At 45.9% G+C, this 21,862-nt stretch overlaps 3 protein-coding genes across 4 annotated transcripts; 2 read left to right on the top strand and 1 right to left on the bottom strand.

Moving 5' to 3' along the window:
- Window positions 1–3,541: 3,541 nt before the first annotated feature.
- Window positions 3,542–11,477, top strand: ddb2 (damage-specific DNA binding protein 2). Of its 2 annotated transcripts, none has more exons than XM_017691961.2 (11): window positions 3,542–3,683; window positions 3,806–3,938; window positions 4,078–4,199; window positions 5,781–5,972; window positions 8,905–9,071; window positions 9,476–9,575; window positions 9,694–9,871; window positions 9,986–10,131; window positions 10,270–10,425; window positions 10,595–10,640; window positions 10,729–11,477. In XM_017691961.2, the coding sequence occupies exons 2-11, from the start codon at window positions 3,824–3,826 to the stop codon at window positions 10,980–10,982; spliced, it is 1,476 nt and encodes a 491-aa protein (XP_017547450.1). In that variant the 5' UTR covers window positions 3,542–3,683; window positions 3,806–3,823; the 3' UTR covers window positions 10,983–11,477. The 2 variants fall into 2 exon arrangements, with proteins under 2 accessions (XP_017547450.1, XP_017547458.1); XM_017691969.2 differs by lacking the exon at window positions 8,905–9,071 and adding an exon at window positions 6,673–6,818.
- On the bottom strand, window positions 10,978–14,331 carry LOC108424159 (protein FAM180A). Its single transcript, XM_017691981.2, has 3 exons — window positions 13,987–14,331; window positions 13,513–13,592; window positions 10,978–12,005 (listed from the first exon to the last, which is right to left on the bottom strand). Exons 1-3 carry the CDS (start codon window positions 14,054–14,056, stop codon window positions 11,670–11,672), a joined length of 486 nt encoding a protein of 161 aa, XP_017547470.1. The 5' UTR covers window positions 14,057–14,331; the 3' UTR covers window positions 10,978–11,669.
- Window positions 14,332–16,596: 2,265 nt separating this feature from the next.
- On the top strand, window positions 16,597–20,695 carry kbtbd4 (kelch repeat and BTB (POZ) domain containing 4). The gene is made up of 4 exons (XM_017691951.2): window positions 16,597–17,746; window positions 17,827–17,968; window positions 19,583–19,689; window positions 19,802–20,695. The coding sequence occupies exons 1-4, from the start codon at window positions 17,285–17,287 to the stop codon at window positions 20,660–20,662; spliced, it is 1,572 nt and encodes a 523-aa protein (XP_017547440.2). The 5' UTR covers window positions 16,597–17,284; the 3' UTR covers window positions 20,663–20,695.
- The last annotated feature ends 1,167 nt before the right edge of the window (window positions 20,696–21,862 follow it).

The following is a 21,862-nucleotide window of genomic DNA, read 5'->3' as shown; positions in this document are numbered from 1 at the left end:
CTATTAAAATGATCAGAAGCACAAAACACTGAAGGTAAACAGTTTCCATCAGGGAGAACCGAGTGGCTCTGAAATCACTTTTTACACACAAGCAAAGTTTCAGTTTCAGATTTATTTACAACTTAGTTCCAAGTTTAAGTTGAATAAAAACTGGCTTTAAACTCAGGATCACAGATGAGCTCCTTTACTATGTTGATCTGTAGGCGTCTGTTCATAAACATAAACCAGCCCAAACTCATTTACTATAAAATGAAATGGTGTTTGTAGAAATTCAGAAAAAAGCCGCGTCAGTCTCGACTGCATATGTGGACATATTTCTATATTGTGCTCTATTTACACAAAGTTAGGTTAGTTCATCATTTATGTTGAACAGACTCTCCCAAAGTTTTACGCTGCTGCGCTGACGTTGAACCGCGTGCTGCACTGGGTCGGTATGACCAACAGGTCAAAACCAGCTCTAAACAAAGTGACCGCTGAGCCCTGATTGGTGCTCTGGCTTTGCGCTTCTTTTGTTTGGACATGTTACGTTTTTATACACACAGAAACCAAAAGGAACGAAAGATTTCTCAAAATGTAGGAGGAAAAAGTCGGATATTAGACTCTGAAATGTAGTGGAGTGAAAGGAAAAAGTTGCCCAGTAATGGAAAAATATCAGTACAGATACACCAAAAATACTAAAGTACAGAAACTAATTACATTTACTCAGTTACTCAGTTACTGTCCACCACTGGTTGTAAGACTACTCAAACTAACTAACTACAAAACCACCCTCAATATCCGCTGCCAAAGAGATGACTGAAATAATACAGGAGTGACTTCTGTGTCTTCAGAGTGAATCTGGAGAAATCTGCCCAGTTACCATCTCAGCTCTACAACACTTAAACGGCAACAGACACCCATGCCTGAGTTCCACCACACAGACAGAGCACAACAGACACCCATGCCTGAGTTCCAGCACACTGACAGAGCACAACAGACACCCATGCCTGAGTTCCAGCACACTGACAGAGCACAACAGACACCCATGCCTGAGTTCCACCACACTGACAGAGCACAACAGACACCCATGCCTGAGTTCCAGCACACTGACAGAGCACAACAGACACCCATGCCTGAGTTCCAGCACACTGACAGAGCACAACAGACACCCATGCCTGAGTTCCAGCACACTGACAGAGCACAACAGACACCCATGCCTGAGTTCCAGCACACTGACAGAGCACAACAGACACCCATGCCTGAGTTCCAGCACACTGACAGAGCACAACAGACACCCATGCCTGAGTTCCAGCACACTGACAGAGCACAACAGACACCCATGCCTGAGTTCCAGCACACTGACAGAGCACAACAGACACCCATGCCTGAGTTCCAGCACACTGACAGAGCACAACAGACACCCATGCCTGAGTTCCAGCACACAGACAGAGCACAACAGACACCCATGCCTGAGTTCCAGCACACTGACAGAGCACAACAGACACCCATGCCTGAGTTCCAGCACACTGACAGAGCACAACAGACACCCATGCCTGAGTTCCAGCACACTGACAGAGCACAACAGACACCCATGCCTGAGTTCCAGCACACTGACAGAGCACAACAGACACCCATGCCTGAGTTCCAGCACACTTACAGAGCACAACAGACACCCATGCCTGAGTTCCAGCACACAGACAGAGCACAACAGACACCCATGCCTGAGTTCCAGCACACTGACAGAGCACAACAGACACCCATGCCTGAGTTCCACCACACTGACAGAGCACAACAGACACCCATGCCTGAGTTCCAGCACACTGACAGAGCACAACAGACACCCATGCCTGAGTTCCAGCACACTGACAGAGCACAACAGACACCCATGCCTGAGTTCCACCACACTGACAGAGCACAACAGACACCCATGCCTGAGTTCCAGCACACTGACAGAGCACAACAGACACCCATGCCTGAGTTCCAGCACACTGACAGAGCACAACAGACACCCATGCCTGAGTTCCAGCACACTGACAGAGCACAACAGACACCCATGCCTGAGTTCCAGCACACTGACAGAGCACAACAGACACCCATGCCTGAGTTCCAGCACACTCACAGAGCACAACAGACACCCATGCCTGAGTTCCACCACACTGGCAGAGCACAACAGACACCCATGCCTGAGTTCCACCACACAGACAGAGCACAACAGACACCCATGCCTGAGTTCCAGCACACTGACAGAGCACAACAGACACCCATGCCTGAGTTCCAGCACACTGACAGAGCACAACAGACACCCATGCCTGAGTTCCAGCACACTGACAGAGCACAACAGACACCCATGCCTGAGTTCCAGCACACTGACAGAGCACAACAGACACCCATGCCTGAGTTCCAGCACACTGACAGAGCACAACAGACACCCATGCCTGAGTTCCAGCACACTGACAGAGCACAACAGACACCCATGCCTGAGTTCCACCACACTGACAGAGCACAACAGACACCCATGCCTGAGTTCCAGCACACTGACAGAGCACAACAGACACCCATGCCTGAGTTCCACCACACTGACAGAGCACAACAGACACCCATGCCTGAGTTCCACCACACTGACAGAGCACAACAGACACCCATGCCTGAGTTCCACCACACTGACAGAGCACAACAGACACCCATGCCTGAGTTCCAGCACACTGACAGAGCACAACAGACACCCATGCCTGAGTTCCAGCACACTGACAGAGCACAACAGACACCCATGCCTGAGTTCCACCACACTGACAGAGCACAACAGACACCCATGCCTGAGTTCCAGCACACTGACAGAGCACAACAGACACCCATGCCTGAGTTCCACCACACTGACAGAGCACAACAGACACCCATGCCTGAGTTCCAGCACACTGACAGAGCACAACAGACACCCATGCCTGAGTTCCAGCACACTGACAGAGCACAACAGACACCCATGCCTGAGTTCCAGCACACTGACAGAGCACAACAGACACCCATGCCTGAGTTCCAGCACACTGACAGAGCACAACAGACACCCATGCCTGAGTTCCAGCACACTGACAGAGCACAACAGACACCCATGCCTGAGTTCCAGCACACTGACAGAGCACAACAGACACCCATGCCTGAGTTCCAGCACACAGACAGAGCACAACAGACACCCATGCCTGAGTTCCAGCACACAGACAGAGCACAACAGACACCCATGCCTGAGTTCCAGCACACTGACAGAGCACAACAGACACCCATGCAGAAAGGTTTCTGGTTGAGGAGAGGTGATGATCCTAGTGCAAAGGGTCACAGGCCGATTAAGCAAGGTGGGTAAATAAAGATTTATGTGAAAGAAAAAAAAATGACGGTGAAAAGTGATAAAATATGTATTTTGAATGCATTAAAAACCTTTTTGTGATATACTGTAATATCCGCACTGTTGTCTATTTAAATAAAAAGCAACGGAATGAGAAAAACTAGTGGCTGCATGACGTCACACCTTTGACGTTACCGCCATCTAGCGGTGGCAGCGTGCGACATGTGTTACAAAACGTTCCGCGTCTTACGTCACGCCCACTCACGTGTGAGCCGCTGCATGCTCTTCACAGGGGTTCGAGTAAATAGACGATAGAAAAGGCGAAAACTGATGTAAACGCGCCGCAGCGTCCTCCGTCGCGGACACCTGCCAGGTGAGAAACACTCGTTTCACTGTGATAGCACGTCGTGTGGTCTGGGCTGTGGGTGAAGTTGGAGCTGGTGCGTGGAAAGGCCTGAATGAGGGAAGAGTGCTCGGTTTGTCGACGTGTTTCAGAAAGAAACCTGGTGTGAGATGGCGAGAGGGGAGCGGACAACCCCCCGCGGGGTGGGAAAACGCCAGACGGGAGACTGCTGGGAGCCTCTGTCTAAGAAGCTGAAAACGAGGAGAGATGGAAAGACGAAAACAGGTGTGGGAAGTTTAGACGTCAGGCTGTCGTCTAACTTCCATTTAACCTTAATGTTGTTTTGTGAAATAGTAGTCTCGTTATGGGAGTTTGTGAAGTGTAAAGCTGCTTGGAGTAATTTGGAATAATGTTCCTGTGACAGAGACCCACAGTCAGGCAGGTGTAAAGTGGACTGGAGGACTGAAGAAATGTACCCACCTGAGCATACCCCACTACATCTACAAGAGCTCATTAGGAGAGGGCATCCGATCTCATCTACGACAGGTAGCGTTACCCACACTGGACAGCGGGCTTCATTTTATAGTTCAGGGCTGCATTACATTTTTCATTTCATTTATACACTATATTGCCAAAAGTGTTCATTCACTCATCCAGATCATTGAATTCAGGTGTTCCGGTCACTTCCATGGCCCCAGGTGTATAAAGCCGAGCCCCTAGGCCTGCAGACTGCTTCTACAGACATTAGTGAAAGAATGGGTCGCTCTCAGGAGCTCAGTGAATTCCAGCGTGGTACCCTGATCGGACGCCACCTGGGCAGCAAGTCCAGTCGTGAAATTTCCTCACTATTAAATATTCCACAGTCCACTGTCAGTGGGATTATAACAAAGTGGAAGTGATTAGGAACGACAGCAACTCAGCCACGAAGTGGTCGGCCACGTAAAATGACACATAGTGCGCAGAGGTCACCAACTTTCTGCAGAGTCAATCACTACAGACCTCCAAACTTCATGTGGCCTTCAGATCAGCTCAAGAACAGCGTAGAGAGCTTCATGGAATGGGTTTCCATGGCCGAGCAGCTGCATCCAAGCCTTACATCACCAAGCGCAATGCAAAGCGTGGAATGCAGTGGTGTAAAGCGCCGCCACTGGACTCTAGAGCAGTGGAGACGTGTTCTCTGGAGTGACAAATCACGCTTCTCCATCTGGAAATCCGATGGATGAGTCTGGGTTTGGCGGTTGCCAGGAGACGGTACTTGTCTGACTGCATTGTGCCGAGTGTAAAGTTTGGTGGAGGGGGGATCATGGTGCGGGGTTGTTTTTCAGGAGTTGGGCTCGGCCCCTTAGTTCCAGTGAAAGGAACTCTTAAAGTTTCAGCACCAAGAGATTTTGGACAATTTCACGCTCCCAACTTTGTGGGAACAGTTTGGGGACAGCCCCTTCCTGTTCCAACATGACTGCGCACCAGTGCACAAAGCAGGTCCATAAAGACACGGATGAGCCAGTTTGGTGTGGAAGAACTTGACTGGCCTGCATAGAGTCCTGACCTCAACCTGATAGAACACCTTTGGGATGAATTAGAGCGGAGACTGTGAGCCAGACCTTCTCGTCCAACATCAGTGTCTGACCTCACAAATGTGCTTCTGGAAGAACGGTCAGAAATTCCCATAAACACTCCTAACCCTTCCCAGAAGAGTTGAAGCTGTTATAGTTGCAAAGGGTGGGTCCACACCATATTAAACCCTATGGATTGAGAATGGGATGTTACTCAAGTTCAGACAAGCGAATACTTTTGGCAATATAGTGTATATCTATAACTATCTATCGATCTGTCTTATCTATAGATCTATTCGTGTGTGTGTGTGTGTGTGTGTGTGTGTGTGTATATGTATATATATGTATGTATACGTTTAATTTTTTTTAAACACCTTTCATAACAAAAAATCAAAAATAATCAAAGAGCAGTGACAAAACACATCTAGCTACAAGTTATGAGCTAATGACCAGTGGACAGTGGACAGTGTGTGCAGAAAAAGTGAATGAGACAATAATCTATTTTGCCATTGGTTATGGGCCCAACTGTATTATTGAACTTTCTCATGTGTTTTATTCACTCTCATCTCTCAAGTGCCTCCAAGAGCCTTTTATACGCTTGCTGGACTCCTACAGACTGCAGCGCACTGCCAGCCCGTTTGACCGGAGGGTCACGTGTTTGGAGTGGCACCCCAGCCATCCCAGCACTCTGGCAGTGGGCTCCAAGGGTGGAGACATCATCCTGTGGGACTATGATGTGTTGAACAAGACAACATTTATACAAGGGGTGAGGGGGTGTCTTACTACTCACAACTGTTTTGGTAAAATGACTGGACATGTTTGCTAAATCAAAACATAGGTTTGCAAAATCTTTTACATGAAGGACGTTTGGAAAAACGTTAATTATGAAAATAATATATGTGAAATGTAATGTAGCCACATGTTTGCATCTTGCAAATGAGATCATGCAAATCTGTGGGTACTACCTTTGATTCTGTGTTGGCCACAGTATAGGACGAGCTGTTCCTTTAAGAGAATGACCAGCACAAGACTCAGCGATGACCATTCAGAGTTCAGATTCAACAGCAATTTACAAAGTGATATCTCTAAAATATCATAATAAAATGAGTGGCTTTTTTTTTCTTTAAAGGGGCATTCTGGCTAAAACTAGCAGACAAATAAGTAAATCTATACATACATACATACATGCATGCATGCATTCATACAGCCAACCCTCATTATGCTGGTAGTGTTTCAAAAGTTCCTCCAACGTCAACAGACATGTTCAGAAGGGGGTTTTCCTAATCTCTAAATCGGAAAATATGACTCCAGATAGCTACATCATAGTCATGCAGCAGCTGTGAGCATGTTAAGGCAAGCCAGCATGTTTACAATATATGCATGTAGCTATGAACAGTTTTTTTCATTTTGGCTGAAGTGTCCTTTCAAAAGAGTCAGACTTTTAATCCTTTCTGTTTTCTGTCTAGATGGGTGCAGGAGGCTCGGTAACAGGCATGAAGTTTAACCAATTCAATACCAATCAGCTGTTCACCTCTTCAGTCGGCGGTACCACCGCCCTGTGGGATTTCAATGGATCGATGATCCGAGTCTTTGCCCAGACAGACTCATGGGAGTAAGCCAGTTTCTTTATTAGCATCATGGCTGCTCACCTTTAAGCAATACAGACAAATGGCAAACAGTTAAAGGGCCTAAATTTCAGAAAGTCAAGAGTTCCTAGTTTTTGCATTTAAATAAAAGCATGTCGTGTATGTGTAAACATGGAATAGAAGAATAGAATAGAATTAACCATTGGTCACTGTGTCTACACACTGTGAAATTAGACCTCTGCATTTGACCCATCTGTGCAGTGAAACACCCACATACACACACACTAGTGACCACACACACTAGGGGGCAGTGAGCACACTTGCCCAGAGCGGTGGGCAGCCCTATCCACGGCGCCCAGGGAGCAGTTGGGGGTTAGGTATCTTACTCAAGGACACTTCAGTCATGGACTGTCAGCCAAGGGGATCGAACTGGCAACCTTGCGGTCACAGGGCTGGTTCCCTGACCTCCAGCCCACGACTGCCCCCTATGTGTTGAAGGTTTTAACTGTACGGCTCACTCCCCTGTCTGCACAGTCCATATAAGGAAACTAAGACAAAAACAGCTCATTATGAATTCTTTTCTAGTGATATCACAAAGACAACACATTTACATACATATGTCTGTTCAGCTTACAGAAGTTTCTCTGCCAGTTATAAGAAATTCTAAGAAGTGTAATAATAAGAATTATAAGGACGGCTTTAAACGAGGCACAAGACAGCCAGTCAGAACAGAGGCCATTTACATACATCAGCCTTAAAATAACACACAAAACCTGTTAAATCCTAAGAGATGAAGAGAGTTTAGAAAATGGTCATGTAAAAATAAATTATGACACACACAAACAAGGATAAGTGGAAAAGTAAAATGCAACAAATGTTAGATATGGGCCCTTTAACTGATTAGCCATTTGGTCACTATGCAGTATAGTTGAAGTTGTTTTAGTACAATTAGCCAGTGGTGGACAGTAACTGAGTAACTGAGTAAATGTAATTAGTTTCTGTACTTTAGTATTTTTGGTGTATCTGTACTGAAGTTTCTCCGTTCTGGACTTTCTCCTTTCACTCCACTACATTTCAGAGTCTAATATCCGACTTTTTCCTCCTACATTTTGAGAAATCTGTGGTTCCTTTTGGTTTCTGTGTGTATAAAAACGTAACATGTCAAAACGAAAGAAGCGCAAAGCCAGAGCACCAATCAGGGCCCAGCGGTCACTTTGTTTAGAGCTGGTTTTGACCTGTTGGTCATACCGACCCAGTGCAGCACGCGGTTCAACGTCAGCGCAGCAGCGTAAAACTTTGGGAGAGTCTGTTCAACATAAATGATGAACTAACCTAACTTTGTGTAAATAGAGCTCAATATAGAAATATGTCCACATATGCAGTCGAGACTGACGCGGCTTTTTTCTGAATTTCTACAAACACCATTTCATTTTATAGTAAATTAGTTTGGGCTGGTTTATGTTTATGAACAGACGCCTACAGATCAACATAGTAAAGGAGCTCATCTGTGATCCTGAGTTTAAAGCCAGTTTTTATTCAGCTTGTAACTAATTTATAAAGAAATCGTATATTACACAAGTAATGTGTGCAAAAAACTATTTTTCTTTCATGTTTAAACCCCCACCCCCACCTCGTGGTCTTCTTCCCACTGGCCTATAAAAAGGTGGCACAAAATTTCCCTTTAGGCATTTTTTGCCAAAAAATACCGTAACATTTATTTATTTATTTTCTAAAGTTTTGCTGCTTCTAGATTCTCTTGGCAAATTGGGTGGATCTCTTCTGATTGGTATGGAGTTGGTTGACTGCTGTCTGGTTGTTGTAAAATTCTGATCTTCAGTCTGAAGTTGTGTGATTGTTAGTCCCATGTTTGTCACATGATAGTTCGCATTTTCATGACAACACAAAATTCTAAGTAGTTCATTCTTATATGTAGAATGTCTAAAATATCAATGTTAAAATCCACGTGGATTTAAAGAAATACACTTTGTTGTTAATGGCCCTCAGCTGGATTTTGAAATGATCCCTGGAAAGAACCGCCTGGAACAGATTAACAGCTCTGTCAATAGAGATCTGAAGGCTGAGCTATATTATGTTGTGTTTATCTGCTCTTAGAAGGGAGCTGGTGACTTTATTGGGGGGATGAAGTACTGTCCCACAGACGTATCCAAAGTCTACGTGGCCTCTGGTGATGGCACTGTAACCTTACAGAGCTTTGATGGTCTCCCAAGTGAGACACTGTCTCGAACCCCAGACTGCAGTCATGAGCACCACAGTCTTTGGTGAGGACTTTACTCGCTGTGTTTTGTTTGGGGACGTCTTGTGTTTGTGCGCCTTGAGGACTGTTTTTGTGAATTCCGCTTCTGTTAGTCATCAAGTATTTTGTCTGACCATCACGGATTTTACAATAACACTGCAATATCCAGAATAAAATCCCGAAAGAAAAGCATTCTCATGTCAGACATACTTAAGACAGCTCTTTTCTGTCTTCCTACAAGAAATTAACTGATAACATATAGTTTGACTGATTGAATGCCCATTTAAAATGCACTTGATGGGGCTCATTTATAGTAATTTCTCATTTATAGCTCATTTCTTTTGCTTTTCCTGTTGTGATATCCATGCAAAACGTCCATTAAAATCTGTCAGATTTGTAGAGCTTTCAAATCTCTGACCTTTTCGACAGTTACTGGTACTGCTGTGTAGATGTGTCAGTTAGTCGCCAGATGCTTGTCACTGGGGACAATGGAGGAAGACTGCTTTTGCTTGGACTTGATGGAAAAGAAGTGAGTAATAAGCATGTGTAAGCACATTTTAAAACTCCCTCTTGAATGTCAGTGAGTTTTGAATGTTTCTCAGATCCTTCATGTCCTTATGATGTATGTTCTTCCCTACACAATGTAGATTTTCGGTGAGAAGCTGCACAAGGGCAAAGTGACCCATGCAGAATTCAACCCTCGCTGTGACTGGCTGATGGTGACAGCATCTGTAGACAGCACCGTCAAGCTGTGGGACCTCAGGAACATTAAGGACAAAAGCAGCTTCTTGCATGAAATGGTGCACAAGAAACCAGTTAATTCTGGTAGGTGGACACCTGCCCAAGCATTTATTAAAGAAAATGAATGAATGAATGAATGCTGCATAGCTTTTATGTACATCAAGTCATATTCTCCTCTTTTCAATTGTTTAAACGTAGCCTATTTCAACCCCACGGATAGCACCAAGCTTCTCACCACAGACCAAATGAATGAAATCAGGATATATTCTTCATGTGATTGGTCCAAGCCAGCTCAGGTTATTGTACATCCTCACCGGCAGTTCCAGCACCTGACGCCAATCAAGGTAGGAACCCAGCGGCGTCAGCTGCTTGTACTTTTATGTTTTTCTTTCTGTCAGGTTCTATGAAGATACGGATAGGGTTGGTGGTTTTTGCTGACTCAGTTCAGCATGAGAATAGTTTTGATGCCCTTTTTACTTTAGGCAACCTGGCATCCCATATATGACCTGATTGTGGCTGGCCGCTATCCAGATGACCGTGTCTTTCCTGATGATGAGAGAACTGTTGATGTCTTTGATGCCAACACTGGCAGGCTTGTTCACCAGCTGAGAGACCCCAATACCCATGGTATTGTATCTGTAAGTGTCCTTTTACTTGTTCTCCAGTAAAATGGCAAAATAACCGTGGGCTCACAAATCTAACCTCATATCCATACCGCTACGTCACCCCATTCACAGAGTCAAAAAGAACAATTTCCACATATTTATTATTCTGATCAGATCAAATTCCTGTACTCTTATATTTTAGCTCAACAAATTCAGCCCAGTAGGGGATGCGCTGGCATCCGGAATGGGTAAGTGCTCAATGTAACTCTTGTAATTATTGAATTTACTGGAACATCAGGATGCGTTCAGAATAATTCAAATGTCTTTCATTTGCAGGCTATAATATTTTGATATGGAAGCAAGATGATACAGTGAGCCATATGCCTGGAAGACAGAGGGAGGAAGAAACAGAGGCTGGAGGGAGAGCAGGAAACTCCAGAGCCCGACAAGGTAATCCGCTGCGGCCCCGCAGTGAAAGAAGAGAAACAGCAGACGGTGCCAAGCTAAAGAAAAAACTGGAATCAACTGAGACCAAGTCAAGGGCCAAAAGCAAGACTCGATGTAAAACACAAGAAAACAAGAAGCCGTAGTTGGCCACCGCTGCTTTATTTACAAAGGTCATTTTACTGTAAAGCAGTGTTACAAATCTTATACAGCAACATTTTGTTTTTATGCGAGAAAAAAAAAAGTTTTCAAAGTTAAACATTTTGTTCTTGTTCATATTAAAGCATTGTACATTTTTTCTCTTCGAATATAATAAACTTGGTACTTTTCTACATAAAAAGAAACCTGGAATCATTTTCTTTAGTATACAGGCAGTTATTTCAGAATAAGGAATATATAGTATTGTGCAAAATTTGTTTGATTTCCTGTCAGAATAGCCATGAAGTACAAGTTCTTAATTTCTCAGCATCAGAAAAAAGCAGGAAACATAAAACACAGAAACTGGACTTCCAAACACTAGAGCGCTGGGATTACTCGGATCATGAGGAACAGAAAATGCAACCAACTTTTAAGCCTGAACTTTGGAGGTGTTCAGGAACATGGAAAAGTATCCCTGAAGATTTCGTTGAAGATGAATGGAGCACAAGACGGAAAAACATGAATCTTCTGCAACTTTTTGTTAAATATATGTCTGCTTTAGCCCTGGTGCTGAGAAACAGGTAACTTGTACACATTACTGCATGTCAGAATCACATGGTATCATGAGTACTTAGAAAGGAGAAGGACTGAAAACATAGCCTGGAAGCTGCGATTGCTTTCTGTATTTGTGGCAGTCAGTAGCTGCGTAGATGAACGAAAGTAACATTTGCCAGGCGCCCAAGGACATCTGCCCAAGCTTTCTGTTGAACTTCCTGCCTCTCAACCTCTTGTTTCTGGACCTGGTAGGCTGAATAGATGATCCCCAGGATGAGGGTCTCAAAACTGGACTGACTGAAGGACTTCTCTTCATCCTCGAGAGCGATCAGTAGCTCCTCCATTGCTGGCACAGTCTTGGGGATGTTATCATTTATAAGGGCTAAGAAAGCTCGGCCCTGCCTCGTGGAGGCCATTTCTTGGTCCCTCATGGCAACGTTGTTGTCCACATCAATCACAAGTCCACTCAGTAAGAACTAGGATGGACAGAGAGATGTTACCTTTTACCTCTTATCTACTATTGCTTCTTTATGTTGCCACAAACTTTTTCAGTATTTCAGCTTATGGAGTGCAAGATGCCTGACTTGCCTGCTTAGTCTTGCTGATTGAGTAAATTATAGAATTCTAGGCTACGTTTGTCTGTTGTTTAAATTATATTTTGAAATACACTATATTGCCAAAAGTATTCAGTCACCCATCCAAATCATTGAATTCAGGTGTTCCGGTCACTTCCATGACCACAGGTGTATAAAGCCGAGCCCCTCGGCCTGCAGACTGCTTCTACAGACATTAGTGAAAGAATGGGTCGCTCTCAGGAGCTCAGTGAATTCCAGCGTGGTGCCGTGATCGGACGCCACCTGTGCAGCAAGTCCAGTCGTGAAATTTCCTCACTACTAAATATTCCACAGTCAGCTGTCAGTGGGATTATAACAGAGTGGAAGTGATTGGGAACGACAGCAGCTCAGCCACGAAGTGGTCGGCCACATAAAATGACAGAGCGGTCAGCGGATGCTGAGGGGCATAGTGCGCAGAGGTCACCGACTTTCTGCAGAGTCAATCACTACAGACCTCCAAACTTCATGTGGCCTTCAGATCAGCTCAAGGACAGCCTAGAGAGCTTCATGGAATGGGTTTCCATGGCCGAGCAGCTGCATCCAAGCCTTACATCACCAAGCGCAATGCAAAGCGTGGAATGCAGTGGTGTAAAGCGCCGCCACTGGACTCTAGAGCAGTGGAGACGTGTTCTCTGGAGTGACCAATCACGCTTCTCCGTCTGGAAATCCGATGGACGAGTCTGGGTTTGGCGGTTGCCAGGAGACAGTACTTGTCTGACTACATTGTGCCGAATGTAAAGTTTGGTGGAGGGGGGATTATGGTGTGGGGTTCTTTTCAGGAGTTGGGCTCGACCTCTTTAGTTCCAGTGAAAGGAACTCTTAAAGCTTCAGCACCAAGAGATTTTGGACAATTTCCTGCTCCCAACTTTGTGGGAACAGTTTGGGGACGGCCCCTTCCTATTCCAACATGACTGCACACCAGTGCACAAAGCAGGTCCATAAAGACACTGATGAGCCAGTTTGGTGTGGAAGAACTTGACTGGCCTGCACAGAGTCCTGACCTCAACCCCATAGAACACCTTTGGGATGAATTAGAGCGGAGACTGTGAGCCAGACCTTCTCGTCCAACATCAGTGTCTGACCTCACAAATGTGCTTCTGGAAGAACGGTCAGAAATTCCCATAAACACACTCCTAACCCTTGTGGAAAGCCTTCCCAGAAGAGCTGAAGCTGTTATAGCTGCAAAGGGTGGGCCGACATCATATTAAACCGTATGGATTGAGAATGGGATCTCACTCAAGTTCATACGCGTGTGAAGCCAGACGAGGGAATACTTTTGGAAATATAGTGTATGAGCACTCCAACTTCACAAAACAACAAAGAAATTAAATAAAGAAAAACGGCAAGGTAGAGTAATAAAGTGTCCTGCCTCGAACATCATGTTGGCTTCCTTGAGAGATCTGATGAAACCTGGGCGTGACAGGCCTCCATGTATAACAGCTGATACATCTGCACACAAATCAAGGCAAACGTTAATGTCAGGATCACCTCATCTAAATTACCACCGTCTGCGGTAATTTAAGCGTCTGAGGCTTCTGGAGAACGGGCAGACTAACCGAGGTCAGATAACTGTGGAATCTGAGGAATTTCGTGGTCTAGACGCAGATTCTGCTTCACCAAACCAGCTCCTTCGCTATAAACGGGGGGGTGAACGAAGTTTAACGCGCAGTGATTCTCTCTTACACGTTATGCAAGGTTTATAACGCATTCATTACATAACATCACAGTTCCTCAGCTACGTTTTTCCCGTATTTTAACGCAAGAACACCATCATCTGTCTCGCTCATCCACTTAAAAACAACACCGTGAATTCGGCCAAACCTCAAACATGAAGAGCGTTTACCTGAGCGGTGCCAAAAGCCTCTGACAGCCGCGAGACACAGAAGAACCCACGCGCATTTGAAACGCAGCATTTTGTCGACGCTGCCACGAAATCCGAAAAAACGTCCGCGTGATTTGAGCAGCTGGCTAAAAGCGAAGGGACTTTCAGTCGGATATCACTCGGTCCACGGAACAGACTGTGTCTCTGCCTCGGCTGCTCCGTTTCTCCTCCACATTCCTCCACCTGTGGAAAACAAGCGTCCAGGCCAGCACTCCTCAAGCCCGAAAACAGGAGGTGAAGAGGAAGCCAAAAGCGGCCGGTGCCACCCTGGAATAAAGCCTGGCCACCCCAGTTATGGAACGTGAGACAGTCAGCCATCATCATCAAAGCGTTAGTTACTCTATTTGATGATGTCATCAGAGGTACCAATTAGTAATGAAAGTCTAATGACGCTGTTTGATTAAGAGACCCTTATTAATCCCACAGCAGGAAGATTCCACCTCTGCATTTAACCCATCCGTGAAGTGGAACACCACATACACTCTAGTGAGCACACACACACACACACTAGGGGGCAGTGAGCACACTTGCCCGGAGCGGTGGGCAGCCCTATCCACGGCGCCCGGGGAGCAGTTGGGGGTCAGGTGTCTTGCTCAAGGTCACCTCAGTCATGGACTGTCGGCACTGGGGATCGAACCGGCGGCCTTCCGGTCACGAGGCTGGTTCCCTGACCTCCAGCCCATGACTGCCCAGATGAACAGAGTATTTTGCTGTGATGGGCTAACTTGTTGACCAGGCAGGCCAGTGAATATGTGCTTAGTCCTCTTTCTTTTAGTTTACTTTTGATAATAGTTGTGTTGGTGTTATATTTTATTCATGTGAAAATTGTGGATTTAATTCATTTAAATACGTACAGAGAGAAAAAAAACACAAGGCATCGCTTTTTATGTCCTTTTAATACAGTAAAGCTGCTATATAGGTTTGATTCCCCGGGTCTCTCCCGGCCTGCTGACGCCTGAAAGTGCAGCTGCGACTCTGAAAGAGTCTCACAAGCTTACACTTATGTCTAATTATATGTGTTTATCATGATCAACTCCATGTAGTTTGTGATATCGTTGGTTATGATCTGTACTTCAGTGGTGGACAGTAACTGAGTAACTGAGTAAATGTAATTAGTTACTGTACTTAAGTCGTTTTTTCGTGTATCTGTACTTAAGTTTTTCCGTTCTGGGCGACTTTTTCCTTTCACTCCACTACATTTCAGAGTCTAATATCCGACTTTTTCCTCCTACATTTTGAGAAATCTGTTGTTCCTTTTGGTTTCTATGTGTATAAAAACGTAACATGTCGAAACGAAAGAAGCGCAAAGCCAGAGCACCAATCAGGGCCCAGCGGTCACTTTGTTTAGAGCAGGTTTTGACCTGTTGGTCATACCGACCCAGTGCAGCACGCGGTTCAACGTCAGCGCAGCAGCGTAAAACTTTGGGAGAGTCTGTTCAACATAAATGATGAACTAACCTAACTTTGTGTAGGTAGGTAGGTAGGTAGGTAGGTAGATTGCAGAGAGAGGTGCTCAGTCCAAGTGTATTGAGTTTGTAAGCCAGGATCTGGGGAATCATGGTGTTAAAGGCTGATGTGAAATCCACAAAGAATCCTTACTCTCCAGGTGGGTGAGGGCAGTGTGGACCACAGAGGAGATGGCATCCTCTGTGGATCGGTTTTTCCGGTACGCGTACTGGTGTGGATCCCCAGTGACGTCAGTGTTGGCTTTGATGTGGGTCATAACCAGTCTTTCAGAGCACTTTGTGACTATCGGGGTGAGGGCTACTGGCCGATAGTCATTCAGTCCTGTCACTGCGGAGCTCTTAGGGACTGGGATGACGGTGGCGGTCTTCAGGCAGGTGGGGACAACTGCCTGGATTAAAGAGGAGTTGAAGTTGTCTGTCAGCACCTCGGACAGTTGGTCTGCACAGCACTTCAGCACACGCCCCGGAATGTTATCCGGGCCAGCAGCTTTGCGGGGATTAATCTTCTTCAGGATCCTCCACATCAGTTGAACTAGAAATATAGAAATATGTCCACATATGCAGTCGTGACTGGCCTGTTTCTTTTTTTCTGAACTCATACAAACACTTTCATTTTATAGTAAATTAGTTTGGGCTGGTTTATGTTTATGAACAGACGCCTACAGATCAACATAGTAAAGGAGCTCATCTGTGATCCTGAGTTTAAAGCCAGTTTTTATTCAACTTAAACTTGGAACTAAGTTGTAAATAAATCTGAAACTGAAACTTTGCTTGTGTGTAAAAAGTGATTTCAGAGCCACTCGGTTCTCCCTGATGGAAACTGTTTACCTTCAGTGTTTTGTGCTTCTGATCATTTTAATAGACGTCAGCGTCACTAATTAATGACGTTGTATTAAAAGACTGGTTTACCAAGAGAGACGCTGGAGGACTTTCACCTGAAATGAGTTCATGAAGCCAGTCTGGTTATAAAAATGATAACAGGACATCAGAGCCAGAATTACTCTTTTAGTACTTTTACTTTATATTTAAGTACATTTAAGGGAAATACTTTAGTACTTTTACTGGAGTAGTATTTTACCTTGGGTGTCTCTACTTTAACTCAAGATCTGTGTACTTTGTCCACCTCTGCTGTACTTTGACTCTTAGTCGAACCTGAGGCTGTTTGCAGTGGCAGACCTCCACCGCATGGTGGCAGTATCACACACACACACACACGGCGCGTCCACTTCCCAGCGCTTTCATCAACATCCACCAGCCGCCTCTGCTGTGGCAAAACAAAACACGTTTCATATGAAAGCGGTGTGAGTTTTAGCTGAAAGCCCGAAAAAATCAGGTACACTGGAACGTTATACGCCCGAGAGACTGCAGCTTGTATGGTTTGCGTGTTCTTAAGCGAACAGAATTACAGAGAGTGCTGATAAACTAGTTACTGCGGCGGAGCTTAACGCTACTACCGATAGCTTAGAGGCTAACAGCCCGACAAGTAAACATGACACCGACGCTTATTTAAGCCAGCGACGTTAACGGGGTTCGTAGAAAAGCAGTGATTGGTGTTTCTCCGGTTCGCTGATGTCGTGGGAGGTTATAACTACACGGACAGTGCGGCAGAGAAGCCAGTAATTCAGCATACTGCCGGTCAAGCTGCGTGTGGCGGAGCTATACGGTCTCCTAGCCCGGTCTCCCAGCCCTGTCCCCCGCCCGCTCCCCGCTGTCAGAGCATCGCGTTTGTTGCTTACAGGTTTCCAGACGTTTCGGCCGAAGCGAGGAGCCGTTGGCCTCGCCCAGCAGATGCCATGGAGTCCGGTGAGGATGGGGGCCTCAGTGTGGGAGGCTCGTCCGGAGAGGAGAACTACTTTCAGGGCTACACGTTCACCGACCGCTCCCACTCGAGCCGCGTGGTGAAGAGCATCATGGACCTGTGCCTGGAGGACGGCCTGTTCGCGGACGTCACCATCACGGTGGAGGGCAAGGAGTTCCAGCTGCACCGCCTAGTGCTGTCGGCCCAGAGCAGCTTCTTCAGGTCCATGTTCACGTCCAACCTCCGGGAGGCCCACGATCGACACATCCAGCTGAAGGACGTGAGCGCGCCCGTCTTCCAGCTGCTGGTGGACTACATCTACCACGGCACCATCAAGCTGCAGGTGGAGGACCTGCAGGACACCTACGAGATGGCGGACATGTACCAGCTGACGGCCCTCTTCGAAGAGTGCTCTCGCTTCCTCTCACGAACCGTGGAGGTCAAAAACTGCCTGCAGGTGAGTAACTGGCGGAGGCGCAGGTGGGGCCGGCTTGTTCTTGGACGCTGGGCTGTGGCTGACTTGGTCGTCTCTTTCAGGTGATGTGGCTGGCGGACAGACACAGCGATCAGGAGCTGTATACCGCAGCGAAGCACTGTGCTAAGATTCACCTGGTGCAGCTGCACCAGACAGAGGAGTTCCTCAACTTGCCTTTACGTCTCCTCATGGACATCATCAAAGGTGGGTCGTAGGTATGGGAGGCTGTAGGCGATTGCTGCCCTAAGTGCCCCGCAGGGATGTTTGATTTGGCCCACCAGGAAATTGCTTTTCTCTCTCGTCAATGTTGGAACGTGTTTTTTCTATATTAATATGCGTTTACAAGCTGAAACAGCATAGCAGGGAGTGAATACAGACAAAGCAAAGTTAAATTTATTTATATTGCGCTTTTTACAACAGATGTTGTCACAAAGCAGCTTTACAGAACAATCAGTAAAGAAAAAGAAAAGGAATTCCGGGTCCGAGCCTCCATGAGTGTCGCCAGCGGCAACGGTGGCGAGGAAGAAACCTTGAGAGGAACTCAGAAGGGGAGCCCGTCCTCCTCTGGTCCACACCAGATAGCAAACATTATTAGTATGAAGTTTTATTGTACAAAGTGGGAAAAAGAGAAGATCTGAGGGTGAGGACTGCACAGAAGCTCAGTGGTGGTCAAGCCGGTCCAGAAGGCTGGTGACCTGCGGCAGCCGATCAAGGCAGAAGAGGCAGCAGCATCAGACGCTCAGGATGGGCAGCTGATCAGCTCAGCAAAGAAAGACGCAGTCAGTTCTGTAAAGAGTGGCTGACCACAGATTACAGTATAACAGCAGCAGAGACTCCGGCAGGTCCAGATCTGACAGGGAGACTAATCACCAAAGGCTCGACTATACAAGCACGTTTTTAGCCTAGACTTAAAGACTGAGGCTGAGTCTGAGTCCCGAACATTAACAGGAAGATTATTCCAGAGCTGGGGGGCTCTGTATGAGAAGCTCTCCCCACTGATGTGATGGTTCATAGTGGGAGAGAAGGTCACTCAGGTACTGAGGGGCGAGTCCGTTTAGAGCTTTATAGGTCAGTAATAGGATTTTATAATCAATGCGAAGTTTAACTGGTAACCAGTGCAGGGCTGATAAAACTGGCCTAATATGGTCAAACTTTCTGGCTCTTGTGAGACTCTGGCTGCAGCGTTCTGGACCAGCTGAAGCTTATTGAGGCTTTTGCTGGGACGTCCAGACAGCAGGGCATTACAGCGGTCCAGCCTTGAAGTAATGAATGCATGAACTAGCTTTTCTGCGTCCTGTAGAGATCATGCATTTCTTAATATAGCGACATTGCGGAGATGCAGGAAGGCTGTTCTAGTGAAATTAGTTATATAGACAGAGAGCACTGAGATAAATGTATTTCCCCTGGATTTAAAACAAGCACTGCAGTACCAGTACAGTATTGAAAGGATATACACATATACTAGGGGAAAAAAACAGCCATTGGGCTAAACCAAAGTCCAAAGCTTTGGACAGCCCTGCTGTAGACCGGCCAAAATAACTTGCTGATGAAAGATTTCAAGGATTTCACCATGTGGGTGATGATCCTGTGCAGCTGTGCTAAAAGATACAGGAGCTTTCTTTTTGAAATGAGGTTTATTGTAGGCTCTGAATGACAAACAGGGGCGTGTAAAAACAAAGTGATCTGAAACTGGAGTGCGGAGTTGGGGCGTTGTATTAGTCAGAGTTTTACTTTACTCGTCCTCAGTGTAATGTTGCTCTGTGATGTCTGTTTAATGATTTGATTATGAATGGCTTAACTGTGACTGTGCTGTCTTAGATGGTGTCCCAAGCTCTCAAAATCCAAATGCAGCCATAGAGACTTGGATAAACCACAACAAAGTGGAGCGAGAGGAGTTCTCAGACATGTTGTCGGATAACCTCAAGGTGGGTGAATGTAAAGTGAAATATAATCAGGACCTTTGTGTCACACACACGTCTTATAATGTGCAAACGTTTAGCTTTTTCACCATTTCAGCTTTTTCTCTTTTGTGACTAGGAGATTGGTGAGAACGTGCACATCTACCTGATTGGCAAGGAGGACACGCGCACGCACTCACTGGCCGTGTCGCTGCACTGCGACGAGGACGACGCCATTAGCGTGAGCGGCCAGAACAGCCTGTGCCACCAGATCACGGCTGCCTGCAAACATGGTGGTGACCTGTATGTGGTTGGCGGCTCCATCCCGCGCCGCATGTGGAAATGCAACATGCACACCATGGACTGGGAGCGGTGCGCTCCTCTACCTCGTGACCGCCTCCACCACACACTTGTCTCTGTGGCCAGTGAAGATGCCATCTACTCATTAGGGGGCAAGACTCTGAAGGACACACTGTCCAATGCTGTTATCTACTACACGGTGCGGGATAACATGTGGACTGAGACCAGCCAGCTGGACACGGCTGTGTCGGGTGCCGCTGGGGTCAACCTAGGTGGGATTATCTATCTGCTGGGTGGGGAAGAGAATGACATGGACTTCTTCACCAAACCGTCTCGCCTCATTCAGTGTTTTGACACATCCACACAGAAGTGCCAGACCAAGCCATATATGCTGCCCTTTGCTGGCTGCATGCATGCCACTGCACATAAAGACCTGATCTTTGTGGTGGCTGAGGGTGACTCTCTGGTGTGCTACAACCCGTTGCTGGACAGCTTCACCCGCCTGCGCTTCCCAGAGGTGTGGAGCTGTGTGCCTTCGCTGTGGAAGGTGGCTAGCTGCAATGGCTGCATTTACGTGTTTAGGGACAAGTGTAAGAAAGGAGACGCCAACACGTTAAAGCTGAACCCCGCCACTTCTGTGGTGTCTGTGATCAAGGGAATCAAAATCCTCTTAACGAACTGGCAGTTTGTCTTGGCCTGATGCATAAATGCTAAATGTTTACAACGACCTGTACATGCCTGTCTGTCTGTCTGTCCGTCTGTCCGTCCGTCTGTCTTGTGATGGACTGGCTACCTGTCCAGGGTGTATTCTGCCCTCTGCCCAATGACAGGGATAGGCTCCAGCTCCCCCCTGCATTCCAGGACAAGCGGCTTAGATGAGTGTGTGTGTGTATGTAACAGAGTGTGTGTTGACAGCAAGACTGGACATAATCAGATGGGACCATGTGAACGCTAAGCCTACAGTTTGCAGTGATGGTGAATAGTGATTGTAGTAGGAAAAGCAGTAGTGCAAGGCAGTGGTTTTGTTCTTTTGCTTTTGTGTTACAAGCTTTATCCAGTTGTGCAGTGTGTCACACAAAGGCACACGGTGCAGTGTCAGTGAAAGCCATGTGAAAATGGAATTATCCAATGAAGCGACACCTTCCTGCCATTTAAACCAACCGTTTAGAGTCGAATTTCCAAGAGACCACATTGCAAGCAGTATAAACAAGTTTTCCTCTTGACAACAGCAGCTTTGAGTTTGGAACTGCTGACAGTAAAGTTGAGTACATGTTATTTTCAGCTTAAGATGGGTCATATTTATTAAACCAATTTGGCTTAAGGGTAATAATCTTGTGCTATAATTGAGATCGTTTTACCATGTTTTCTTTTCCAACATCAACACTGATCTTGAACCTGAATATTGACTAATACTGAGACAATGATTCTGCTAAACTTTACAATTAGGTACTTTTAAGAGAAGCGCATCATTTGAGATGACATCTTTTATAATGTCTATTAAATCTGATTTCAATCATCTCTACCAGTATGCCATCTCCCAAAATTATAGCTGTTATCTATAACAGTCCAAAAACTAATTCTAGATCAGTACTCTTACTCTGAAAAGTGTGGGCAATGCTTTTAGTCATACTAGTATGCCTTATAACATGGATAGAGTTGACATAGTAATTATATCATAAGCCAAAGGGTTTCTGTGCAAATGACGGTGTCGTTATGGTCACATAACACCACAGCTGAACAATTATTGCACGGAACATTAATACATATGACATAACTAGTTATTGAGTTGTATAGTCTAAAATATGAACAGGTATGAATTTCTTACCAGACGTAGGAAACAATAAGGGTTTCACATCAAAGGAATGAGCACGTGAGGATTTAAATGAACGTCAGGGCAAAA

The sequence above is a fragment of the Pygocentrus nattereri genome, chromosome 7 (genome assembly GCF_015220715.1).
Source record: "Pygocentrus nattereri isolate fPygNat1 chromosome 7, fPygNat1.pri, whole genome shotgun sequence".
Classification (NCBI taxonomy): Eukaryota; Metazoa; Chordata; class Actinopteri; order Characiformes; family Serrasalmidae; genus Pygocentrus; species Pygocentrus nattereri.
The sequence above is the reverse complement of the archived record's forward strand: the minus strand, read 5'-3'. Positions and strand labels throughout refer to the sequence as shown.

Coding starts and splice junctions, on each gene's coding strand:
- ddb2 (XM_017691961.2), top strand. CDS start 3,824: ATGGCGAGAGGGGAGCGGACAACCCCCCGCGGGGTGGGAAAACGCCAG. Junction 4,200..5,780: donor TCCGATCTCATCTACGACAG/GTAGCGTTACCC, acceptor TCATCTCTCAAG/TGCCTCCAAGAGCCTTTTAT. Junction 9,072..9,475: donor CATGAGCACCACAGTCTTTG/GTGAGGACTTTA, acceptor CCTTTTCGACAG/TTACTGGTACTGCTGTGTAG.
- kbtbd4 (XM_017691951.2), top strand. CDS start 17,285: ATGGAGTCCGGTGAGGATGGGGGCCTCAGTGTGGGAGGCTCGTCCGGA. Junction 17,969..19,582: donor CCTCATGGACATCATCAAAG/GTGGGTCGTAGG, acceptor GTGCTGTCTTAG/ATGGTGTCCCAAGCTCTCAA. Junction 19,690..19,801: donor TGTTGTCGGATAACCTCAAG/GTGGGTGAATGT, acceptor TTTTGTGACTAG/GAGATTGGTGAGAACGTGCA.
- LOC108424159 (XM_017691981.2), bottom strand. CDS start 14,056: ATGCTGCGTTTCAAATGCGCGTGGGTTCTTCTGTGTCTCGCGGCTGTC. Junction 13,593..13,986: donor AGGCTTTTGGCACCGCTCAG/GTAAACGCTCTT, acceptor ATTTGTGTGCAG/ATGTATCAGCTGTTATACAT. Junction 12,006..13,512: donor AAGCCAACATGATGTTCGAG/GCAGGACACTTT, acceptor TGTCCATCCTAG/TTCTTACTGAGTGGACTTGT.